At 34.6% G+C, this 26,721-nt stretch overlaps 1 protein-coding gene across 1 annotated transcript in view; it reads left to right on the top strand.

Annotated features, from left to right (window-relative positions):
* DMXL2 (Dmx like 2) overlaps positions 1 to 26,721 on the top strand; it is a gene marked incomplete at its 5' end in the record, with an annotated part of 57,145 nt that overhangs the window by 14,039 nt on the left and 16,385 nt on the right. Inside the window, 22 exon segments of the mRNA XM_084293366.1 lie at positions 1,726 to 1,901; positions 2,586 to 2,769; positions 3,379 to 3,553; positions 4,397 to 4,633; positions 5,855 to 6,132; positions 6,316 to 7,009; positions 8,233 to 8,354; positions 9,410 to 9,499; positions 11,543 to 11,660; positions 12,393 to 12,512; positions 12,914 to 13,147; positions 13,912 to 15,593; positions 15,884 to 15,989; positions 16,754 to 16,923; positions 18,269 to 18,366; positions 18,520 to 18,685; positions 19,635 to 19,899; positions 20,624 to 21,723; positions 22,775 to 22,966; positions 24,535 to 24,611; positions 25,176 to 25,306; positions 26,031 to 26,279. Of these exon segments, the coding sequence (XP_084149492.1) occupies positions 1,726 to 1,901; positions 2,586 to 2,769; positions 3,379 to 3,553; positions 4,397 to 4,633; positions 5,855 to 6,132; positions 6,316 to 7,009; positions 8,233 to 8,354; positions 9,410 to 9,499; positions 11,543 to 11,660; positions 12,393 to 12,512; positions 12,914 to 13,147; positions 13,912 to 15,593; positions 15,884 to 15,989; positions 16,754 to 16,923; positions 18,269 to 18,366; positions 18,520 to 18,685; positions 19,635 to 19,899; positions 20,624 to 21,723; positions 22,775 to 22,966; positions 24,535 to 24,611; positions 25,176 to 25,306; positions 26,031 to 26,279 (6,664 nt within the window).

Below are 26,721 nucleotides of genomic sequence, written 5' to 3'. Positions count from 1 at the left end.
ACCATATAAATACATTATAGTCTGAGCTAAGTTAAATTATCATCTCCTATATAATACATAAATTTCACATAATTCCTTGAACTTCAGCAATAAGAATTTGGATTTAGCTATGTACTGTTACTGACTACTTCAGAATTGACCTAGAAATACATTGACATTCATACGGACATATCATTATATCATTATGATATAAAACATAAACATTTAAACTGGTGTAATATGCATATCACTGCATAAATTAGAAGAGAATTTTCTATTTACAGTGAAGTCTGGGATCAGTTATCAGTTCCTAACTTCTATTTCAATTTTTCATATTTTTTGTCAAATTGCTAGTCAAGCTAAGATTTCAATTAATAATTCTCTTTAATTTTACTCTCTCATTTGAGTGATTTCCTTTGTTTTTTGAGGCAGGATAGTTAAGCATTTATTGCTTGTGCTTAATGTTGGTCAAATGATGAGATGAATTTTAGTAAGCATTATTTTCTTACACTTACTAAAGAGGACAACTGAATCATGAGCTCTGTTGTTTTATGACTATAAACATAGTAACACCACCTTAAAAACATTACATTTGGAATCAATGTGATTATAAAATTAACAAAACATTTGCTTTGTTTCATATTTCTGCTTCCCATGAATATACATATATTCATGTGTATATATGTATATATGTATACACATATATATATGTATATTCCCATATATACATAAGAATTTGACTAAGTGTGTGAGGCTGTTGGTTCCAGTAGTTATTTCCTATTTGTAGGACAGCTCTATCTTAATTCCTATATAATCTTTAATCATAATTCTTAACAGGGCTGTCTATCAAACTTCTTTCTTGCAGAATCTGTGATTAGATACTGTATTTTTAGGTGCTTGTCAGGAAATACAAATAAAAGATCTCTCAGAGATAATTAATTCATTTATTTACTTTATTCTGTATCTGTACTCCAGCAGCCAGTCCTGAAATCCAGGGATGTGTCCTGCAGCTGTATACAATGTATTTTGGTCGTACTAGTAATGTTGCCCTTAGCCCACATCAGTGTAGATGTATTCCTGTCTCATTTATCAGCATTTGTTGTATTGCCGTATCAATATTTCAGTTGTCTTTCAGTTAACTACATCAGTGGTGCCCAACAATTCAAACCAGAAAGGTAGCATAGATTGTGCTAGTGGAGAGGAAGGTTGTATCATATGGTTACTGCTCAATTATGTGCCTATGCTCAGTAGATACAGTGCTTTCTGTGAAAGTAACGTTTCCTGTCCATGGGAACCAACAGTGACTTACAGCACAAATTTTCCTAAGGGAGAAACTGATTGCTAATGAGTTTAATACTGTCCTGTGAGTGGCAGCCCGTTTCTGGGTTCTGTCTTTGCAGGGTAAAGGATGTGGGATTTAAGCATGCATATGTGGTATGCAGAAAATGCATAGACAACCAAGAGGAAAGTAGGGAGCCAAACAGACTGCAAGAAAAATTACTTCTGGGACTGATGTGTTGCCAGCAGACTATTTATTTGGTCCTCCAACTCACTCCAGGATGACCATCATTAAAATACATGGCCTCAGGAATAAGTTGTATGGAAAACTGTAAATAGTTCTGTGCAATAGATTGAGTATTTATTAAAGATACTGGAACAGCAGTTTCCTCATCATTTAGCATTTTATTTTTGTGACATTTTCACTTACAGATATCTAATCCTGTGTCATTTTGCTGATTTAACTAGGATGACTGCCTCTTAAAGGTTTGGTATCCTGTGACTGGTTGGAAGTCATCTCTTCTGCCCCAACAGAATGAAGAGAAGAAATGCTCAGGGGTTGTCCACTTCTCATTTGTCTATTTAGCTCATCCTCGAGCAGTGACGGGATTTTCATGGCGTAACATTAGCAAATACATGCCCAGGTTTGAAAGATTTTATTTAAAAATAAATAAATAAATGTTTGAACTTTTTTTTAACACACTGTTTAAAATTTGGCTACAAGAACATGGTTCAATTTCTCTGCTTGTACTTTCAAGAAATAAAACATATGAGTATCTTCACGTATGCTTCTGGATTACCTAGTACAACAGTCATAGGCACATTAATAGGAGAGACTTATTTTAAAATATGGTCTTAACTTTAGTGCCTTCTCAGGTTATGCCAGAAAGCATAAGGCTTGGTCTTTATCAAATAGTATTGTGGCATTGGAAATAGAATATTTGCTTAAACAATTAGCACTTAGAAGCTTTGTTTTATATACTCATGTTTAATTAGCTGATTTCACTTTTCAGGATTGAGTAAAATTGTATTCTTCACATAATCCAGCAAGCCAGATAATTTAGGGAGTTTCATGTCCACAGTTTTATGGTAACTGCTGGATTTAACAAATAATAACCATTCTATGTTCACATGCATTTTTGCTAATAATTTATGAGTTTATCTATCAACATACTAAAAGTCACTACTCATATAAAATGTTTAGTTAGCATAGAAATTTGGATGAAGTAATTATAACTGCTAAATACCTGTACATTCCCCTGATTTTTGCTGTGTCCATATGCCTAATTTAATTATATTGGATAATTCCTTGATATGTCTATCTTTAGGGGTTTAGTCTGTAATGTGTTACTCACGTCATGTCTTGATGGCATCTGTCGGCTGTGGGCAGAGACACTGTTACCAGAAGATACTCTTCTGGGTGAGCAGATCTGTGAAACTAGCACTTCCAGCATTAGCAGCACCATTTCTCAATCTGGAAAGCAAAAAGACAAAATACAGCATGCACTAGAGGTACAATGCTTGTCAATTTTTAATTTCAGGATTGTTAAAACTTGTAAATGTTTACTAGAAAAATTAAAGTATGTAGAAATATAATATCTATATGTTACATATTAGAACTATATCTAATATCTAGTTCTTACAAGCATAACAGAATAGTCTGAATTATTTTATATGAGTTAAGTTTCTTATTAATCACTGAAGAAGTCAGAGACATCTAATAAGCTTCATGTTTTTAAAACTACTACTTTTTCTGTAGCTAATTAATAGCATTGGGAAGAGACTAAATTTTATATAGCTAACTGATAGTGTTGGGAAGAGATGATGTTTAATATGGAATATTAAGATGGTTTCATTCTGAATGGGTATGAAAATAACAGTAGAAGCAGTAAATAAACTCTTCTAGTTCTTTAATTATCTGATTTGATAATTACATTTCCAAAAGATGATACTACAGGGCTATGAGTTTCAGTGGTGGTCATGTGAAGTATATTAAATTTACAGGAAAAGAAAACATATCAATGTAAAAACAAAACTGTACAAACAGTAATTACATAACTATGCATTTATATCTTTTCTTTTTTTTAGTATTTCTTAAATTATGTTTTCTTATTATACCAGACAATTCACCATTTGAAAAATATGAGAAAAGGACAAAGGAGATCTTCAGTTCTTGTTACCCACACAGATGTATTACCAGACCAACAGGGTACTCATGAAGTTCAGCGTCACATTTCACACCATGCAAATGCACTTGGTCATTTCCATATAGCAGCAACCATCAACCCTAATACAGGTGAAATAGAACTGCTTATTAAACTGTTAATAATATATTTTCACAAAAAGGAAAAAATAAATAAAGGGGGCTGAGGTGCATGTTCTTTGCTTTGCCTAATTGAATAGAAGGGATTTGTAGGAAGAGTGTTATTTCACAATTCTGTCATTTGGCTTTGAGTTTTGTAAGCCAAATGAAGCTGGTTTTTTTATTTATTTTTTTTTTTTTCCAAAATTCACAGACTGCCAGAATGGTTGTATTGCTTAAGCAGGGTCACCTATACCCAGTTGCCCAAGACCTTCAGCATTTTTAAAAGCCATAATATTGTTTTTGCACATCAGAAAGCAAAAGAAATTTAGCTACCTAAATTTCAAGTCTGCTTTGTACTTGATTTGGGGAGAAAACAGTATATGATGAATGGATTACTTAATGGGAAAAAAGCTGTACAAGATTTTATTAGCAGGAAAACAGCTGCTTTTTGTAGAATAATTTAGAATATTTTAAAGAAGAGACTGAACAACAATCCTGTGTGTAAAATCAGTAAATGATATGACAACACTGAAACTGAGCAATTAGACCCGTTGAATCTCATCTACCAGTCTCATTTGAATCAATTGTTTTACTTTATTTCTTGATGCTAAAATGTCTTTCCTTTTTTTTTTCTTTTTCATTTTTTTACTCAAAACATATGTAGAAACTTGATCTGTATCTTACCTTTTCTAAACGTACAGGCACAAGGTCTGTTCTGCCAAAAGTGAGTTAATTGTCTTAACCAAGAAATTGTCTTAACCAAGATATGTGTGTGGGTTTATTAGATAAAAGGTTTAAGATAAAAGTTTTTGATTTGTTTACAATTGTCCACAGATATCCCATCAGTTTTGGCTGGAACAGCTTTTAATATAGATGAAGGCAATGGAGGCTTTGTTGTTCACTGGTTGAATAATAAAGAATTTAATTTTACATCATCTATTGAAGTATTTATGCAGCATCTAAGAAAACTTTCTGAACAACAACTAGAACAAGATTTTGTTGATGTTGAGGTTGAAGAGGAAGAAGAAATGGAAGAAAAAGAGAGAAGTTTGCATATGAAATTAGATCATGGTTAGTAATCTTGATCTATAGCACAAGAATTATTCTGAAACACATTTATTTAGTGCAATAATTAATGCAATTATTTAACACATAGTAATGTATTACTAATCTAAAATAAATAGATATAGATGCAATTTTGGCTCCTATAATAATTTGGTGGCATGAAAAACTTACGGATGTACTCTCTGTTGGAACACAGTAATAATAAACACAGTGAAATAGAAAGGTAGCTCTGGTTCTTTATTTCCATTTTGGAGCTATTCCATAAAGTTATGAAATTATAACTAAGACTTGCTCTTGATTCACCTTACAATCTCAGGACAGTAATGAGGCATGAATTGATGGCAAGCTTTAAGGAGGGTTGGACATAGCTCCATTTTAATGAAACTGCACTCTTTCCAGTAGAGGTAAGCTTTACATCTTAAACCTTACAGCACACAATGATCCCAATCGTAGCTGTTCACAAAGGAAAAGGAAGAGAAAGACATATTTTGAAATTAATGATGAAAAACATGCCCTACCAGAAGGACTTAAGATTGCTTCAGGAGCATCACCTTAGCCAGTATTTGTATTCCTTCCATGTTATTAAAGATTACAAATCCCATTTGTTTAAAATTTGAAAAACTTATGTCTTCCCTTGTATTCGTAAAGTTAAGAATGAAGAACTATCTTAAGAATTTGTAAAAATAAAAGCCTTTCTACTTAAACCAGTAAGAGCTATTAAAGACAATAAACTGATGTACATTTATTGTCATTTATAAAGCTTAGGTTTTTAAAATCTAGGTTAACAATGCAATTTATGACTAAGACTTGCTCGTGTCATCATTCTTACTGCACATGCAATACATACTACTTCATTACTTGTCACATACCATGTTTCATAATAATCAAATAAATTAAAAAAAAGACATTAATTTGGAGCCAGCATCCATATAAAATACCTGTTTTTGTATAGTTGAGCAAAATGATCTTAGAGCATTGATGTTAAGTGTCTGAATTTTTATGGTTGTATTTGTTATTACTTGTATTCCATAGTTAGGATCAATAATCAAATGCCAGGGCCTCTCACTGTTGTACAAACAGATGAAAGATGTTTCTACCTTCAGTTTGCATGAATGTTCTTATAAGATAGCACTATTAACAGATTCTAAATATTGTTGTTTGGAGTGGAAACTGTAGTAGGATAATACCTAGAATTTGAAAATAAATAAATAATATTTTCTGTTGCAGACTTGTCTGTAGATAGAGAATCAGAGACAGGGACTGGAACAGGTTCTTCAGAACATGAAGATGGAGAAAGAGAGGGAAGCCCCAGAACATCTCTACCAGCAGGCCTATGCATGCCTCTTCCAACAGTTTTGTTAGATCGGAAAATTGAGTTGCTCCTAACCGAATGGAACAGAAACCCAGATATGCTTTTTACTATCCATCCTATTGATGGTACATTTTTGGTGTGGCATGTGAAGTATTTAGATGAACACACTCCAGGCATCTTTCGACAAGTTCAGGTGTTGTATATTTGAAATTGTTTTATTATTTATGATCTTAATGAACAGTCATTATGTTCTTGCTATTTAAATCTGGTCATCAGAATTACTTGAAATTAAACTAATTCCTATGAAACAGTTGATATTCATTTGGACTTACACTGGGTTGTTATATTCTAATTATTTTTTTTTTTTCCCCTCCAGGTTTCATTTTCTTCTAGGATTCCTGTTGCATTTCCTTCAGGAGATGCTAGTTCCCTTAGCAAAAATATTATGATGTATGCTTGCCCTGTCTTATTAAAAGATAGTAATGCTGTACATCAGAAGACAGTGGACTTTCCAGATAAAACCCTAGCAAGTAAAGGACCAGGCTTTGCTCAGAACAGCACAAATGTGAATATAATTTCTCCTATAGTGATGATGATTTCCAAACATATAGATGGCTCTCTAAATCAGTGGGCAGTTACTTTTGCTGATAAATCAGCTTTCACTACTGTGCTAACAGTCTCACATAAATTTAGGTACTGCGGTCACCGTTTTCATCTTAATGACCTAGCTTGCCATTCTGTTTTACCATTACTGTTAACATCTTCTCATCATAATGCTCTACTAACTCCTGAGTCAGACAGTTCTCAGGATTCTGACAGCATAAACAGAATAATGGATCCTATAAAACATGTAAAAGGTTCTTCTAGGCAGCAACTTAAAAATGCAGCAACCCGTACATTCTATGACCCAAATGCAATCTATAGCGAGCTGATTCTGTGGCGTGTAGACCCTATAGGACCTTTGTCATACACTGGAGGAGTATCTGAGTTGGCTCGAATTAACTCTCTTCATACCTCCGCTTTCTCTAATGTGGCCTGGCTTCCAACACTTATTCCAAGCTATTGCCTTGGTGAGTATTCTTAGCAAGATCCCATATAGAGTTAACACTGGGGGCTATAAAACTATTTTTTCAAAATAAATTCATGTTGTATTTGGAGTATATTAACTTTTCAGCAATTTCTTTATATAGTGCCAGTGAACAGTCTTCCTTCATTTGAGACTATGCTACTTCAAAACAACATAGTTCATGTGGGCTAAGAGTTTGTAGTTACCATGGATCACCTGGCATGGAGTAACTTCTTTGTGTTAGTTAGCAATCAGTCTCACAACAGAAAAACATGATCCCATTCCTCAGTGCTTTAGGCAACTTTGCAGAGTGCTGTCTGCATTGACATGGTAGTTAAGTGTGATGATCACACTCCGCAAGTGTGATGATGGCAGAGGTATCTGGGTTGTTGGCCTCATACAGTTGCAGGAGGCAGTGGATTGAACAGAACTAGTGATTGGACCACTTGATTGAAAAAGTTCTAGACATGTTAATCTATTAAGCCAGTCAGATACTTATTTTTTATTTGTAAAGATGTTGTAGTAGTTGTGTACAATACTAAAATGTAAATTGTGTTGTGAATATCACATTAGTAAGTTTCATACTAATAGTGCCAGGATATTTTATTATACTAAGGCCAATCTGACCTTTGCAATTTTTAAATGGGTGTCGAAGATATTGTGCAACCTCAAAAATCTTAAATGTGTTTTAAAAGGCATAGCATTTCTTTGATTTAAAAATAAAAAAAATCCCTTTGCTCACATACTAATGTTCTATCCTGTCTCAATCCCACGAAGGAGCTATTCTAAACCTTGTTTACCTTGGATTTCTACTCTAAATCATCTCCAAGAACCCCGAGAAGCTAGAGTCCCTAAGCTCAAGTTCCAAACACCTCCCTTGGAGGTGACAGTGAAGAGAATGTAATCATTTTAAAGGCAGCATTCTTTTAGGTGTACTGTCTATTGGTTTTTGCATGTGTGAACAATAGTTATAAGCAATAATGAGTTCTGCTCAGGTTATTCAATATTTATGAGGAGTTTTAGTTACATAAATGAGCAGAAAGTTATTTTGAAGTCTAAATAATGTTTTAATGTACGTAATTTCTTGGGGTGTTTTTGCTTCAGTATTTTATGACAGTCATTTTTAGAAACATTCAGATACTGTGAAGTGGATTATAATTGACTACGTGATACTATTTCATGCTATTTTTTTCTTTAACTATAATGGTTTTTTTGTGTTTTCTGTAGGTACATACTGCAACTCCGCTAGTGCTTGTTTTGTTGCATCTGATGGCAAAAACTTGAGACTCTATCAAGCTGTTGTAGATGCAAGAAAACTTCTAGATGAACTATCTGACCCTGAATCATCTGTAAGTTTTATGTAGCAATGGCTTGAAAGTTTTAAAATAAAAATTAAGGTAACTTTTAAACTTTTTTTCCCTCTCCAGTGATTTTTCTTATTTCCTCATGTCTGTATATTAGCTTATATAATTACATGTTTTGCAGATGTCTGTAAACATTAGCAGACAGTAATGTGGATATTACTACTAACAGTGGCTGAACTGAAACAAAATACCCCTGATGAGTTTCCCCAACTTGTAGTATGTGGTGAAAGAAAAAACAGATTTTTTTTCTTTGTCTTCTCAGAAGAGGGGAGTCAGGAGCAAGTGGGCAGGTGAAGATAGGTGAAGACTAGGGTGTATACACTTATACACTAGGGTGTGTATATGAGGGGGGACAGAGATGATGGGATAGAAGGGAGTCAGGGCAGGTTATTGCTAAGGGTAATACTGGCTCTTATTTTTGCTGTTGTAGTCTGTTCTTTCTGTTCTTTCATTACATTTTGTTTCTATGACTGAGCAAAGTAAAATCTGGCCTTGTAACTATTACCGTATAAATAAGTACATTTTTCATTTTTCCATTCTTCTGTTATTTTTTAAGCTATCCTGCAAGCTATAGCTTGTCAGTATTCAGATCAGTCTGAGGAACCTATTACAGGAGCAGTGACTGTGAATGCTCCAGCAAAAATCAATAGTACATTCCATTTATATATAAGCTGTATTTATTTATTTATTTGTTTGTTTGTTTGTTGTGACAAAACTGAAGGTTTAAAAAAGTGAAGCGGTGTATTTGAGTTTCTCATAGTACTTATATTGTTATGTTATTATGAAAAGATAAGTCTTTAAATAAACATTTACTTTCTATGTAAATTGGTATGCTATCCCCATGAATAGCTGCAGACTGAAAACAGTGCAAATGTCCTGATAAATGCATTATTCATAACTGCCAAAATGACAACAGGAAGAAGCCTATTACTATTTACAGCAACAAGGAAAATTATAGCATCAGTTTATTGTAAATGATTGCAATTTCCTTCTGTCTAAAGAAAAAATATGCTAACTCATCTCATTTTCCTCTGTTTCAGAAACTTATTGGGGAAGTGTTTAACATTGTGAGCCAACAATCTACTGCTCGACCAGGATGCATTATTGAACTCGATGCAATAACTAACAAAGTAAATAAATGGTTAATTCTTTAGGGTATCACATAAAAATGTTTAATAGCTTTGTTGCTGATTAACCTAATCTGTTGAAAATACAGAAAAAAGAGGACATTTCTCTATGGTGATAAGGACTGCCTTGAATTTTTGTGAATGTTGAGATACCTTGAATGTTTTTATGAGACAACTTACAGTTGTGAGGAGCTCAAAGCCTGTTGTTATAGAGTGTAACAATATTTTCTAGGCATAAATCTTGTTTAAAATAAACTTGACTGAATACTGCTTTACACCCATCATAATTTAAAGAAAGAAGAAAAAAATCACAACTGCCTCCAGAAACCCAAACAAACAAGAAGACCACCACCACCAACAAAAAACAAAAACTACTTAAGTCTTCCAAAATGTGGTAATAATAGCCTTGTATGACTTACAATTTTTTGTCTTTCTCATAAGACACGCTTTTACCTGTTAACTAATATAGCCATGTGTTTCAATCAATGAAATGATTGAATGGTAGTGCTATGAAATTTAATTCGTATTATTATTTTGATCTTGCAAATTCCAGTGCTGTTTTCTGTTAGGTAGCAGCCTGGGAAAGTAATCTACTTTACCATTTTTTACTTAGACATATAGACATTTTTGATACATACAAAGAAGTACTTCTCTATTTGACAACATTTTGTTTGTTGTTGTTGTTTGTTTTTTTTTGTCTTGTAAGTATTAATCACATAGGACCTTCAATTTTTGGTTCAGATTTATCAAATATTTTTTAGAATTTTTATAGATTATTTTATGACTTGACATGAGGAGTACAGGGAATAGCTTAAGAGGTAAGAAACAGTCTTCTACATAAGACCTATGTTGTGGGAAAGACAATAGCATGACATCCTGGGTGTCTTTTATGTTTTCTATTTCTTTTAGCTCCTTAGTCATACTTTCAAGCCTCTAATGTCCTAGTATAAACCTTAATTAATATTTGTGGACCTTACCAACTTCTACAGAAATGGTAAATAAGTTAGTTGGGTCATTATTTTTCAGTATCTAAATCTTTCTTAAATGAATGTAGAAATCAATGTATCAATTCGGGAGGCTGAGACTAGGAAGAGCTTTACATGTAAAAAACAGCCTGCAAAGATTCAAAAGGACGGCAAGCTCTGGAGTCAGGAAGAAGCCCTCTCTCTTCTACAAGTAAACACTGAATCCAGTTTCCTTAGAGGACATCCCAATCATGATGGTGACCGAAGACTTTCCCATAATACAAATGTCATTCACGCATCCTCTCACTACCTCCTTTATCTCCATAGCACCTGCTGAAGCTCTAAAAAAACCCACCTTCTATATTGAGTCAGTCAGCTTTTGCCAATTTCATCCTGGTAGGATTTCAAAAATACCTGTGTGAAGAAAGATGCCTCTCCATGCTTCTCTGGAAAAAAATGTGTTCAACATGAAAACTTTGCTGTCACTGTCTTTGGGGGACACATTTTCCTTGTCTGCAGAAATGAATTTCACTGCCAGCAGCCTCCTTTGTAGAGGGGTGGATGTACTGAAAAGAGGTCTGTTGCTGTCAGGAGGAACAGCTGTTGAGTTATAAGAGAAGGAATATGTGCAGTTTCTTCCTTTTATTTTGTTAGCAGATTTCTCAATCCATTGCAGTCATCTTTCCACTGAAGATTGATAGAAGTCTAAGAGTTGTTGCCACAGTCCTTTATTCTATACCTAAAATAATAATAATAATAATAATAATAATAATAATAATAATAATAATAATAATAATAATAATCTGTCATTAGCTTCAGCAAAAATATTACAGAATTAGTCTAGTATGGTAGATTTCATTGAAACTGTTGGAATATATACACAATAAGTTCTAGAACATGCTGTTCTTAATGTAAGAGATGAAAATGTTCTGTTTTTCTGATGTATTAAGATAGTTTTCAAAATTATAAAAGAAAGTAATTGATCCTCAATCGATAGTTGGATTGTACAAAAAACATAATTATGTTAGTAAAAAATGTTGTTATACCATTCTGAAAGCGTAACTACTGCTTGATTTTACAGTGTGGCTCAAACACACAATTACTTCATGTCTTTCAAGAAGACTTCATTTTGGGATACAAACCACAAAAGGAAGATGTAGAAGGGAAGGAAACTGAGATATTTTTCCAGCCATCACAAGGTATAGTATAACTACTGTGAAGTAGGTACCAAAACTGGTCTTAAAGAATACTGAAATCTAGCAGACATTTACTAGATTCATTTTTAATGAGAATATATTGAATTCACTGAAATGGCTGATTCACGTTGCTCATATAAATCGTCTACATGGTAATGGTATTAAATAAAACTATTCTAATTTGCCTACAGTGAATTATTTTAACTTGTATGACAAGGTCTGTTTTTCAAAATGTTTTGTGTTATATTTTAAAGATGTGTACAAAGTAGACTAGAAGTGTATTTCCTGAATTAATATGTTGTTCCAGGTGATAAGGTGCATATGTCTGACTTTCCCTTTTATCCTATAGAAAGTAACTGGGGAATTTGGTACTAGACTCAAAAGCTTAAAAAAAAAAAAAAAAAAAAAAAAAGGAAGAAAGCAAGCACTCTGAGAAAACTGAAAACTGTTTTATAATCTAGCAGAGCAGTTCAAATTGATTAGGAAGGCAAATACATCTAATAAGTTAGATTTGTCATTAATACTCAGGTTTGCTCTAAGTCAGTCTCTATTTTACTAAGTCTTCTATAACTCTGAACAAACTAAATGTTGATTAAAATGTTATTAATAGTACCATTTGAGTATTTTGTTTTGTAATCAAACAATTTCAAAGAGGAAAAAATACTTTTTTAGTATCAGTTTTTATCAATTGTTGAATGTAAACTTCATGATTATGGTAATGTCTTTAAATTACAGGTTATCGTCCACCACCTTTTTCAGAAAAGTTCTACCTAGTCGTAATTGAGAAAGATAGTAATGGCTGTTCTGTTCTTCAGATGTGGCATCTTCATCTCAAATCTGTGCAAGCCTGTTTAGGTGAGTGAGTGAGTAATTGTATTTTCTTAGAGATGAACATTTAAGTAACATAACAGAAAATTTGAGGCTTGGTGTTCTAGAAGCAGTAGAAGAGTAAGGTTTCTTGCAAACATGAATTGCATTCCATAGCTATGACAATATGAAAATTTGTTAAAAGAGTGAGTAATATACTTAAGCGCTGGATTCTTTAAACTCTCAGTATTTCAGAATACTATGGATATCTTAAAATGAGTAATCATAGCATAAAATTATATGCAGTACAACTAAGCAGCCAATACACGATATAATTATTTTCTGCATAACCAAAACAATGCTATGAAAAACATCTGATTATAGCATGTTTATGCTTTCTCCTCACATACATTTTTAACATTGTTTGCAATGATTTTTCTTTCGTGTAGCAAAAACTACTGAAAAAAAACCTACTTTATCAGAGAATAAGCTTAGTGTACCTGAACAGAAGACAGTAGATTCTTCTCCAGATATATCACCTGGTGTAAGTCCCATTCCACGATCTTCATCAATCGCTAATCTTCAGACTGCTAGTAAGCTCATTCTGAGCTCCAGACTTGTATACAGCCAACCACTGGATCTTCCTGTTGGTGTAGAAGTAATAAGAGCAACTCCCTCAGCAGGTAAATTTAACTTTTTTCTAATTAATCCACTAATTTATCTGCTAGTTCATAAGCTAGTATGTTCTCAGCCTATCACTCTCTTGATTGATACAGGCAACATGGGAATAAACGGGCACTCTCAAATCCATGTCCATGTCTCCCAAATCACAAAAAGTGCATTTTGCAAATCACTCCTTTCTTCATTGTAGCAATTCCTCGTAGAAAAGCTTTTTCTGAAACTTACTGCTTTAATGACTGGAAACTTAACTTCTAGTCTTAATTTATTTATGATCAATTTATACCCCCTTGTTCACCGGCCAACATTAATCTGATGAGTATATGATGCTTTTTTTTTCTTTTGACTTGATGTACTTACCCTGTCTACTTCTGCCTGTTTGTCTCTGTGTCTCTCATAATACTCTTAAGTACCATAGTGCCCCTCTTAAGTTTCATTTTGGTAGGCTACACCAGCCTAATCTTAATTTCCCTTATTGTATCTGATTGAAGCTTTGTATTTCTTTATTATTCTAACAGTCCTTTTCTGAATTAGTTTAGTTCAAGTTTATTTTCCTTGAATAGTGACCAGAACTGCAGGTGATTAACATCTAAACTGTTAAGACTGTTATCCGTCTTAAAACATTTGCCCATACCCAGGTCAAAGTTTAAAAAAAAAAAAAAAAACCACCAAATTGAAAAGTTCTCTATTAGTAGTTACAATGTTGTGTCTGTCTCATATAGGTATTTGACTTTTTATTACTGATACTAAATGTTTGTTCTGACTTCAGGTCATTTGAGTTCTTCATCAATATATCCAGTCTGCCTTGCACCTTACTTGATAGTAACATCATGTTCAGACAACAGAGTGCGATTCTGGAGATGTACTGTAGAAAAAGACCTGAACAGCAAAAATGAAGAAAGGGAAAAATATCATTGGAGAAAATGGCCTTTAATGAATGATGAAGGAGAAGACAACAGCAGTACAGTCACCATAGTAGGAAGGCCAGTTGCCGTTAGCTGTTCTTACACGGGACGTCTTGCAGTAGCATACAAACAACCCATACAGCATAACGGTTTTGTTTCAAAAGAATTTTCCATGCATGTTTGTATACTTGAGTGTGAGTCTACAGGAGGATCAGAATGGGTTTTGGAACAGACAATTCAACTGGATGATTTAGTTAGGGTTGGAAGTGTCCTTGATTCAAGGGTCAGTGTAGATAGTAATTTATTTGTTTACAGTAAATCAGATGCATTTTTGAATAAAGACAAATGCCTGGTGCCCAGTATCAAGCATTTGGTGCATTTGGATTGGGTATCAAAAGAAGATGGTTCACATATATTGACAGTTGGAGTTGGTGCCAACATCTTCATGTACGGAAGACTTTCAGGAATTGTAACAGATCAAACAAGCAGCAAAGAAGGTGTAGCTGTTATTACTTTACCACTAGGTGGAAGCATAAAACAAGGTATAAAGTCAAAGTGGGTGTTGCTTAGATCAATTGATTTGGTATCATCTGTAGATGGCACTCCTTCACTACCTGTTTCTCTCTCCTGGGTGAGAGATGGTATACTGGTGGTGGGAATGGACTGTGAAATGCATGTTTATGCACAGTGGAAACACGCTGTCAAGTTTGGTGATGGTGAAAGTGATATTTTCACTACTGAAGACACAGCAACTAAAGATCCACTCAAAGCAAGCTTGATAGCAAAGAAGACCAGTGTAATTGATGGGGCAGGTATTGTGGATGATGTTTTTGGCACTCCAACTGTAATTCAAGACGGAGGCCTTTTTGAAGCTGCTCACGTTCTTTCACCTACTCTCCCTCAGTATCATCCAACCCAGCTATTAGAACTTATGGATCTGGGTAAAGTTCGCCGAGCCAAAGCCATTCTGTCACATTTAGTTAAATGTATTGCAGGAGAAGTTGCGATAGTTAAAGACACAGAAGCTGGAGAAGGAACTGGTCCTAAACGCCATCTTTCTCGCACCATTAGTGTAAGTGGTAGTACTGCAAAGGATACCATCACAGCTGGAAAAGATGGTACTCGAGACTACACAGAGATAGACTCCATTCCCCCACTGCCACTTTATGCTCTGCTTGCTGCAGATCAAGATGCCACTTACATTTCTGAAGAAACTTCTAAAATACCTCAGGGATCTGAAGATCGTGCTAAAAGAAAAACAGAGGATCAGTACTCAGATCTATTCCAGATTCAGCCTGTCACAACTGATGACTTTATTGATTTCGAGCCTGAAAAGAGGGAAAGTAAATCCAAAGTTATTAATCTCTCACAATATGGTCCGACTTACTTTGGCCGAGAACATGCCAGTGTCCTTTCAAGTCACCTGATGCACTCAAGTCTGCCAGGCCTCACTCGACTAGAGCAGATGTTCCTCGTAGCTTTGGCAGACACCGTGGCAACAACAAGCACTGAACTAGATGAGAACAGAGATAAGAATTACTCAGGTTAGTAATGAGCATATTATTAAATTAACATTCTTGCTCTTCCCAGCTAAGGCAAGCTTACTCCTTGAGTATTTTGGGATTAAAAAAGCTGAAAGCAAGTATCAGTTATTCAGATTAGATACAGTAGAGCAAAAAACATTTTATAAATTACTGTATTTCAAGCATAATACTTTATCACAAACAACAAATTTAGAAACATACATTCCTTACATGCTGCATACAGTAAGTCATATATATGCCCCTGTAGTCATCTGCATATTCTAAAGTCAGTATTTTGTATTTTACAGGAAGAGATACCTTGGATGAATGTGGCCTACGATATTTGTTGGCTATGCGCTTGCACACCTGCCTTCTGACATCACTACCACCTCTGTATCGAGTACAGCTACTTCACCAAGGTAATTCTTGGAATGTGGCATTACTTTCATTTTATCCAGTTGAGCTGACAGGACCTGATAATATTTGATTTATATTGTGATACTTTTATTATCTCCATATTAATTTTAGATGACACCTATTCCATTAAGGCCCTTGTTTTGCAAAGTATATGCTTCCCTGCATGCACTGTGAACAGACAAAAATGTAAAGCTCTAGAACAGAAGAGAGATTCTGTGCCATTCAGTTTGAGCATGAATAATTTCCCCCACCAGATAACATACAAATTGTATCATATTTTACATTGTTTCTGCTGGAGGACTGAAGGGTTTGCTTTACAGAAGTACAATTTTATCTTCCCTCTAAGATAATTTTATTATTTTCATCACAGCAGGTTTTTTTCTTGCTCTGAATAAATGCTGTTCTGACATACAGAAAGAAAAGCAATTACTCCCTCAACAGCATACAGAAAGATTTCTGGGCCAGGATGGATCTGTCTCTGAGATTACATATTTTTGCTTCTATCTAGCACCATACGAAACTCAAGAACGTATATAAACAGGTTGCTGGAAAGGAATGGAGGAAGCACCGAAGGGAAGCATGTATTTCACAGAGAAAGAAAAAAGATGCTTCCACTCTTTCTTGAACAGTTGTGACAAACAGTCGCTCTGACATCTACCAACACTCTTTGCAAAACTCCCTTTGCAAAAAAAAATTTGCCTCTAACATATTCCATTTGTTTATTAACAAGTTTTAATTTTCTGAATTTTATTATGTTATTGTTTAGGCCTATCTACCTGTCATTTTGCATGGGCTTTTCATTCTGAGGCGGAGGAGGAGTTGATCAACATGATTCCAGCTATCCAGAAGGGAGACCCACAGTGGTCTGAATTAAGAGCTATGGGTATAGGTTGGTGGGTCAGGAATATCAACACACTCCGAAGGTGTATTGAGAAGGTATTTTTATTGCTTACAAATATAGTTATGTGCTGTTATGCTCTAACAGATACTTAGGATGACTTGTGTAGAGCAGATCCCTTTGTACTGCAGCCCAGCTACTATTTTAACAGTTGTTTGTTTTTTTCCATATCCAGCACCAAAACATTAGTAGTGTTAGATAATGTTGGCAGTTCTGATTTACCACATTTGAGTTAGGAAAGCCATTTCTGGAAGACCTAATCATTTCCCCCACATTTCACAGTATGTTTAAGATTATATTACTCTATTTTAAGAACAATCCTTCTTCAGATATATGTGACAGCATGTATCTATTGATGAAACAGGAAATTATTCAATAATGAGTCTTATTTAAGAAATAACCATTTCATTTTCAAAATGCATAAAAAATCCTCTTGTAAATTCTGTTGGGTTTGATAATAAAATAGTACAGAACATAAAAGGCCTGAGCAGAAAATAAGTGCAGCTTTTACTCCTTTCTGGAGAGTCACAAAAATAGTGTTTTATAGAAATATACACCTGTATTATATAAAACCAAAATAACATCAAATCCTATTTTCATGCAGAGCTTTTTTGTGGGAGTTCTAATAATAGATAAAATGCAGTATATTTTTTAGATATTATTTTAAAATGTTTCCTGTAGGTATCCAAGAGATTTAAATTCTTAATTTAATAAGATTTTCAGCTTTCTTATCAAGTTTGATGGATTTGATTTATTTGATTATTTGTCTTTGCTCTGAATTACAACAATTAATGTACTCTTTGAGTTGTTTGTGGAACTTCATAGTTTACTAAATTTCAGAGGTTGTAAAAATAATTTATTTTAGTGTTACAGAATATTTGTTGAATCCAGGAGCAAAACTTAATTATTCTAGTCCTCTAAAGCTAATGCAGTTACATTGCCTAGTCCTATACAGGGGAAAAAAAAAAAAAAAAAAAAAGGTCATTAAAGAAATACTTGTATTAGCTTACAAATATGTAAATAATGAATTGCAAGAGGAACTTCTCCTAATAGTATGAGCTACTGTAACACTTTTGATGAAAAGATTTTTATTTTCATGGTTGTAACGTCCCACTGTAGTGGTGGGGGGGAGGTGTTAATATCTGCAGTAGTGCTGTTTTTCTGAACCTTAAGAACATTAACTGTGTAATGAGCTGTCACCTATCAAAAAATCAGTTTCTGCAAAACATTCTGAAAGAAATTACTGTTGCTTTATGTAAATAGTTACCCAGACCATCCTCTCTGACAGAGAACATACGTCCTTAGGTTAAAAGCAAGTTTTATATTTGCAGTAATAATACTAGATTTTGCTTACTTATAGGTTTTGCTTACTTTTACTTATAGGTTGCAAAAGCTTCATTCCAGAGGAACAATGATGCCTTAGATGCTGCACTTTTTTATCTTGCTATGAAGAAAAAGGCAGTGGTGTGGGGTCTGTTTAGGTGAGTTCTACTAGCTGTAAGTTTGATTAAATCATAATTGAACCAGGAATGCGAAACAGAACTCATTCAGGATTAGAGTTTAATTGGTGTTGTTCAATTGATTGTATCCTAAGGTTATATAATAAGTTGTATATATTACATTTCTTTATGCAGGTCCCAGCATGATGAAAAGATGACTGCCTTTTTCAGCCACAACTTCAGTGAAGACAGATGGCGAAAAGCTGCTTTAAAAAATGCTTTTGCTTTGTTGGGGAAACAACGCTTTGAACAATCAGCTGCATTTTTCTTGTTAGCAGGTTCACTGAAAGATGCTATAGAGGTATTAGCTTTTGAGAAATTATGTTTCAGTTTCTACTTTGAACTTCGTAACTGCATCCTTAAAAGCTGTTCTGCTGATCTTCTTCACAGTGTGGCAGCAGAAAGGGGATGTCTATACATGACCCCCTTGTGCCCTGTAGACATGCCATTTACTTTCACACTACTGTTAAAAACAGCTTAGAAGATAATCTGAAGGCCAGAAGTATTCAAATACATCAGTTCTCAGTAGAATGGCTCCTGGGAAGAGCAGTCATAAACCCACTGGCAAAACTTTGGTTTGTTGTAATTAAGTTGTTGCAATGCTCTGTTCAGTTTCCAACTATTCTGCATTTCCTAATGTTAGAACATCAAGTTAAAAAAATAAAAAATAAAAAGGAAATCAGAGAGCTCTTTTGAAGCATCCTGATAATCCCTTTTTAGTGGAGCAGTGATATTTCCTGCCAAAAGGGAGGTGAGAGTTGTCAGCAGGGTCATAACTTAGGCAACATATCTCAGGAGATAAAAGAAATTAGAGAACTTTTATTTATCCTTCCTATTGTATGCAGTCAGTGAGTCTTTACCTGTGAAAGTACATTTCTGCAGATGAGTCAGTGGAAGAAAATCTTTCCAGTGATGTGCTAACATTAAAGTTGAAAGCTAAGTTTATTCAACTAGCTATAACGTCTTTACCTTTACTACTGGTATATTATTTTTTTTGTCATGCTGATGCACTGCCATGCATACTAGAATTGCTGAAATAGAAGTCAGATCACCTCTTCCCAAACATGGAAGAAAATGTCATTTGGATATATCTCACCACATTTTTGACTCAAAAATCAATATATACACAAAAGATCAGATATGAGATAAAAAATCTGTTCTGTAAAAATATATTGCTATTCACTTCATTGTTGTTTTAAAAAACAACCTTTTCATTATAAAGAGACCTTTTCCCACCTTTCTTATCATAGGTGTGCCTTGAGAAAATGGAAGACATCCAGTTGGCTATGGTTATTGCTCGTTTATACGAATCAGAGTTTGAAACCTCTGCCACATACACCTCCATTCTTCATGAAAAAATTTTGGGTTGCCATAAAGATGGAACTGGGTTCAGCTGTACTAAGTTGCATTCCGATCCATTTCTGAGAAGCATTGCATACTGGATAATGAAAGATTACACTAGAGCACTGGACACTTTATTGGAACAAACACCTAAAGATGACGATGAAAACCCAGGTAAGGAGAAAACATTAGTGTGATGGAATTCTCTAAGACAGAGTAGAGAAGGGGTAATACTTTCTGTGTATGCACATACTCCCTTTTCTTGAAATGCGATTATGCTGAAATCATTAATTGGATTATATACTAGCCCACTCAATTTCTTCTTCATTTTTTTTCCCCAATTTCTTCCAGGGGCTTCTCTCCAATCCCCCTGTATTGAACTTAGTTTTGCTGTCAGATAAACTCTGGAGGGCCTTCCTTGTTTGGTACTTCCCTACAATACCTCTCTACTACTTAGTGCTGGCTAGTCTTTTCCAGCAGACTTCAAGTTCTCATTCTTGCTTCTAGGAATCACCATTGTCAAGCAGGGCTTCCTATCCCGTCTCTTTTGAGATTAATGTTAAGTGACAGAGAGGTGGCTCCATACATTTCTATAGTATATTCCCTACCCTAGGAAAATATCCATCTGGCCTTATCAGCTTCTTGTAGGCTTAGATGAGTGGAATATAGCAGCGAAGCAAATGTGAGTATTTCTTATCTTTCTACTCATCCAACTCATATCTTTAATCTTTTTTTGTGGGGAGTAAGTAATACTTTTGCTTTGTTTTGGCAACTAGACCCCAAACTGTCTTTGGTTTTGTGTTTTGATACATCTTTGTAATGCAGGAAATACTGCAAAGCAAAATAATACCATTTGAAAGCCATTGTCAATAGATGTCATATCTGTTTAATTCCTTAGTTATTGTCAAGTCATGCAATCCTGTGGTATTCAGTTTTTACAATTATCTTCGGACCCACCCTTTGCTCATCCGAAGATACTTCAGCTCACCAGAGGGGACTTTGGCCACCTTAGGTCTAAAAACTGAAAAAAGCTTTGTTGATAAAATTAATCTTATAGAAAGAAAATTATTCTTCACTACTGCAAATGCTCACTTTAAAGTGGGTTGTCCTGTACTAGCCCTTGAAGTTCTTTCCAAAATTCCCAAAATAAGAAAAAAGTCTACTATACCTACAGAAAAAGATGTATCTAGTCCTCCAATACAGGCTGGTATTCAAGATTCCAAAGCCCTATGGGGTGGTGCTGGAAGTGGTGCTATAGACTGGTCAAAGCCAATTTCAACTTCCTTTGAGCTGGAGGGTACTGTTGAATCTTCAGCACAATTTGACTGGAGTCAGCCAGCAGTAAAATTTGATGATGAGCCTCTTACCCTTGACTGGGATGAAGACAAAAGTGAGTCAGACGATGAGGATAAGGATGTTGGCATAATGATGAAAAATTCAAAATCCAGTTCTGAGAATGAAGAACAAGATAAGAAAACCTCAGACATTAACGTCTCACAAACACCACATGGAGAGATTTCTGATATTGGAGACACTGAGGTTGATGTTATTGCTGAACAACTCAAGTTCAGAGCCTGTTTGAAGATCCTAATGACTGAACTGAGGACTTTGGCTACAGGTTATGAGGTAGATGGAGGAAAACTCCGATTTCAGCTGTACAACTGGCTTGAAAAAGAGATTGCTGCTATGCATGAAATATGCAACCATGAAGCAGGTGGCAAAGACTACTGTAAAACATATACCAAAGTAAATGGGGATCTACTCGATCATGAGGATATTATGGATAAGCCAGACATTGGTTCCTATGAACGGCACCAGATAGAACGACGTAGGTTACAAGCAAAACGAGAACATGCTGAAAGACGGAAGTGGTGGCTGCAGAAGAACCAAGCTCTTCTAAGAGTTTTTCTAAGTTATTGTAGTCTTCATGGGGCACAAGGTGGTGGTTTAGCATCTGTAAGAATGGAGCTGAAATTTTTGCTGCAAGAGTCACAGCAGGTAAAGCAAATTAAACTAATTTCCTTTAACAAGTCTGAACAGTTCTGGACTGACAGTTTTGTCAAATGCTTATGTTTGTGCCTAGATAGATACCTCATGTTCTGCAAGTCTAATGTGTTTGGGGTGAGAACTTGGTATATTAGAGTTTTGTGTATCCGCATCCTGGTTCTTCAGAATCTGTTAGGGGATTACGTTACCTGTAATTATGGTACATAAATTTTGCTGTATATATAGTAGCTGCAGCATTATATTTATGTTGCAATGAAATTATTATATAGGCCCTTAGAATATTGTGATCAAAACTGTAAGTTAAATTCACAGTTGATGAAGTATGATAAAATCTCATTCTCTACACCACTGCAAATCAATGCAAGGGGGCTATAAGGGGTGAGATCTTAGTGTCAAGGCTCAACAAATAATACCAAGTCAGACGGTGTAGTGCACCCTTTTACTATATTATGGCATTTTCTACATTTATTTCATACAGAATAGATATTTTCCAGCAAATGTTAGTGACTAGTCTGAGCAAATACTCTGATAATGGGCAAATCACTTAACTGGCTCCAGTCCCAGGTTCTTCACGTTTAAAACAGGAGCAATAGTTGACTGTTTTGGTGGTGGTGGACTTAGTCTGTCATTTTAAAAGGGGGGGGGGAGAAGGGATGACAAAAACCCTGTTCTTTTCCACTTGAGAAATGCAGATTAGTGCGAATTTGGCTTTTATTATTAAACTCAGATCAGTCACTACTATGTCAACCCATGCTACTTACTGCAAATGCACATCTAGTTACTGTTTCTAAGTAGACAATCCCAACACTCCTTAATGAACTACATAAAAATACTTCTCCTGCACTAAATCAAAAAGTGTTCTAGCAAACTTGGCTATAAGGTCATTTGTGTTCTTGCAGTAAATAAGAATTAACTGAGTAGATGTCAGTGAAAGAGAATAAATAACCCTGGAAAAAGTATAAATAAAATTACTGTTTTTTGTTGTTGTTGTTTGTTTATTCTCATAGTAACCATTTTAAATGCAATCTTTTATTTTAAACAGGAAACTACCGTAAAACAACTTCAGTCTCCACTTCCATTACCCACAACGCTACCATTGCTTTCTGCAAGCATAGCATCCACGAAAACTGTGATAGCTAATCCTGTGCTGTATTTAAACAACCACATCCATGATATTCTTTACACTATTGTGCAGATGAAATCGCCACCACATCCTAATATTGAAGACGTTAAGGTAACGAAAACAGTTCTCAGAAAAGGCTAAATTATTATTTATAAAGTGGCATTAAAATACGCCCACAAAAATAGTATATGAGTTAACTTTTCAGCACTTACCCCTTTCACAATAATGGCCTTCTCACTTAAGCCTAATGAACTGAAAATGGTAGATAACCACGTGTTTTCTGACATATATTGGAATCTAGTTAGTTCTCTTTCATCCAAATTCTGGTCAGTCATTCTCAGGAAAATATTCCAAGTTTGGATGTTCACTAAAGTACTGAATTCTTGCTCTTAATCATGATCCTATAACTGTCATCATCCAAGGTAAATCTGGTAGGGAGATTATGAAAGTAGAAATGGGAGGCTGTAAGATATAGCTTTCTCTTAGTATAGTAACTATAAATCTTACTCCAGCACAAATTTCTCCAGTTGTACTGATTTTCCTGGAATTGTGATGAATTACTTTATCTGGCTCCATACCCTACAGTGAATAAAGTCTGTTCAGATTCATTAAGTAGACGGAGAAAAAAGCCAAAGAGCCCAAGACTATTGCATTGTTAATTAGTAAGATGCTAAATCATTAGGTTGTGCATTTAGATCAGTACTCATAGTCATTAAATGAATTTGATTTTCTATTGACTAGATGAAAGTAGAGAAGAAATAGGAAACTAAGTGGGTTGTCCCATTGCAAGTCAAAGATTTCTAAAACTGTAACCCAATGTAATTTATTTCTCATTTACTCATTATGCAATAATAAGCACCTTTTTAACTCTAAAAACTCTAATTTCACATGCATTTTTATTTAAAAGAGAATTCAGAGAAAACTGACACTTACTAACTGCAAAACTCTTTAGATAATCTATATCTTTAATCTGAGATCTAACATCTTATTAAATAGATGGTAGGAAAAGATGGAAACAAAGAATTGATTTTAAAAAAAGCTTACAGGCTTACATTTTTAGCAGTTTCACATTTCCATTTTCATCACACTTTGGATTCCATCAGACTTTCCAAGAAATTTTTGCATTTCTTCTTCTATTTAAGAACTGGAGCATTTCTGCTGCATTGCAAGGCAATAACAGAGTACTATTCTTGTTACTGAGAGACTTTTAAAAAAAATTAAGCATATGACTGAGGTGAAAACCAGATTATATATAAAATAAAATAATCATACAATTATTACACAAACTTTTGTATTACCCATATGAAGCAACTAATACTATATTGAGCTATGATGTCATATAATATGGCTTCCAAGAACCATTCCTACTATAGAAATCATTATTATAATATTGTGAGAGTTCTATATAATCAATTATCTTGACATAATATTAGAAGGCATAATATTAGAATATGTATGTTTAGATTTTGACTGTTATTGACTAATCTCCATCAACCAGTTGAATTTTTAAAATACTGTATTGTAAACCTAGGGCTATTTTTAATTACCATTTCCTGCACTTGGTTTAAAACTGGGAGATTTCTGCATAACACATTTTTAAATGCTGTTTAGAAAGAAATATGCTTTACACACCATTTATGTATAATTTATATATAATTTACCAGCTGTTTTTATTTTAGGTGCACACGCTTCATTCTTTAGCAGCTTCACTTTCTGCATCCATTTATCAAGCACTGTGTGACAGCCACAGTTACAGGTACAAATAGAAGTTTTCTTAGAGTCCTACATTTGGAGTATACTTTGTGCATCCAAAATGGAAATTCTTCATGCTTGTGTCTAAGAAAAGTGATTAAATTACTGTGTATGGCTGTAGATAATTATACAGCTTACATTTTGTTAGCTTTGATACTCCAAATCAGTTTTATACAGATAAAATAACAGCAGTTGTTTTTTTCCAACAAATAACAGGACAATCTGCTGTCACTCTTAGGATACTTCTGAGAGAACATTTGAGTGCTGGTTTTCACAGCACATCATTGCTGTATAGGGGTGTGCAGGAAATATTTGAGCCTAACTTAAGTCAGGTTTCAGAAAATGTATATTTAAAACTAAAACTGGAAGAGAAAGCTGTAAAGCATACAAAGTTTTAATTTAAAAAAAACATTTTGCATTCCATGAAATTATATAACTCTTTACTTAATCTTGTAGAATTTTAAATGTTGCATTTTCTAACTAACATGAGAAATGTACTATACTTGATTGAAAAAATATTCTAAAATCCTTTCTCATCAGAAAAAAAAACAAATTGATTTGTATTTAGCAGTCAAACAGAAGCAAATCAGTTTACAGGGATGGTTTATCAAGGACTGCTTTTGAGTGATCGACGCCGACTGAGGACAGAAAGTATTGAAGAGCATGCAACTCCAAATTCGTCTCCTGCTCAGTGGCCTGGTGAGGCAAAAATAATGGTTATTTTAAACACCACCCACTGGACAAGCTCCACATTTCAATATTTTCTCACTGTTCTGTAATACTTGTATAATAACTTACAGTACAACTTGATGCTAATCTTTCAACCAAATCTGGATGAAATGATGGATGATCAATGATGGATAAGTGTTTTGTATTTAGTTCTCAAATTAGTAACAGCCTTTAGCTTCTTCACATATCAAAACAAAAAAAAAAAAAACTTTATTGCAAAACCTTATTCAAAGAAGAGATGATGATCCTCATGATAAAGTCTGTAAGCTGTTACTTTGTTGTCCTAAAATGTTTTCTTCCAGTCTTTCTCACCCCCAAGCAAAGCTTTTCCATTAGCTGTTTAAACAGTACTGTCTTACATACATGCTTTACTTGCTGTAGCTGTCAAAACAGCTACTTTTGATGTACTGACATAGATTTAGTATTTTGAAGTCAACTCTGGCAATAGTGCAGGAGGCATCAGTTTCACAGGCAAACTGAACTGAGACACAAGTCAGAAGTCCCAGACTAAAGAAGGGTTTTTTCTTTCAATCTTTATGATTTTAAGAAAAATAATAATAGTATGTTTCATCCAAATAAAAGTATCAAGTGGCTATTAATCTGTTTACCATAAAAAGTAGAGATGTCACATTGACTTTTTCCCTGTTTGTAAACCTACTCATTTAATGCAGAACTTTTCCTCTTCTCTTTGCAGGTGTGAGTTCACTTATAAATCTTTTAAGTTCAGCTCAGGATGAAGATCAACCAAAGTTAAACATTCTTCTTTGTGAAGCTGTTGTAGCTGTCTACCTGAGTCTGCTTATACATGCCATGGCAACCAATTCATGTAACGAATTATTTCGACTAGCAGCCCATCCACTGAACAGCCGAATGTGGGCTGCCGTTTTTGGTGGCGGAGTGAAACTGCTTGTAAAACCTCGAAGACAATCAGAAAATATTCCAGGTACTCTGTTTAAAGGTCATACTAATGATTTGTATTTTGTAACTTTTAGTAACTTATTAGAGAAGATTTTTAAACACAAAAAAACAAGTAAGCATTATTTTAAGTATTTATGGGCAAGAAATCTGTTATGTTAGTAAAAAATCCAAAACAATGTTAGTCTTTCTCACAGTTGTCCTTTGTAATGGCACCCAGCTTATTTTGAATTTACCATTAAAACAATAGAGGTACATAGTCTGTTCTGAGAGTAGTAGGACTTGCTTTTTCCTGGGCAAATGGGCAGACAAGAGACGGTCTGCGCGCACAGGATCGGTGGAGGGGGATATTGGGAATGCTGGGAAAAATCAGCAGTCAGCTGTCGGCTGTTGAAGAGAGCAGGTCACTCGTACTGTGAACACCTGTCGAAACGCCTCGTCACGGAGAATCATGGAGTGTTTACTGAAGC

This window comes from Netta rufina, assembly GCF_964035555.1.
Source record: "Netta rufina genome assembly, chromosome: 11".
Lineage (NCBI taxonomy): Eukaryota > Metazoa > Chordata > Aves > Anseriformes > Anatidae > Netta > Netta rufina.
This window is presented reverse-complemented; position numbering and strand designations above follow the sequence as displayed.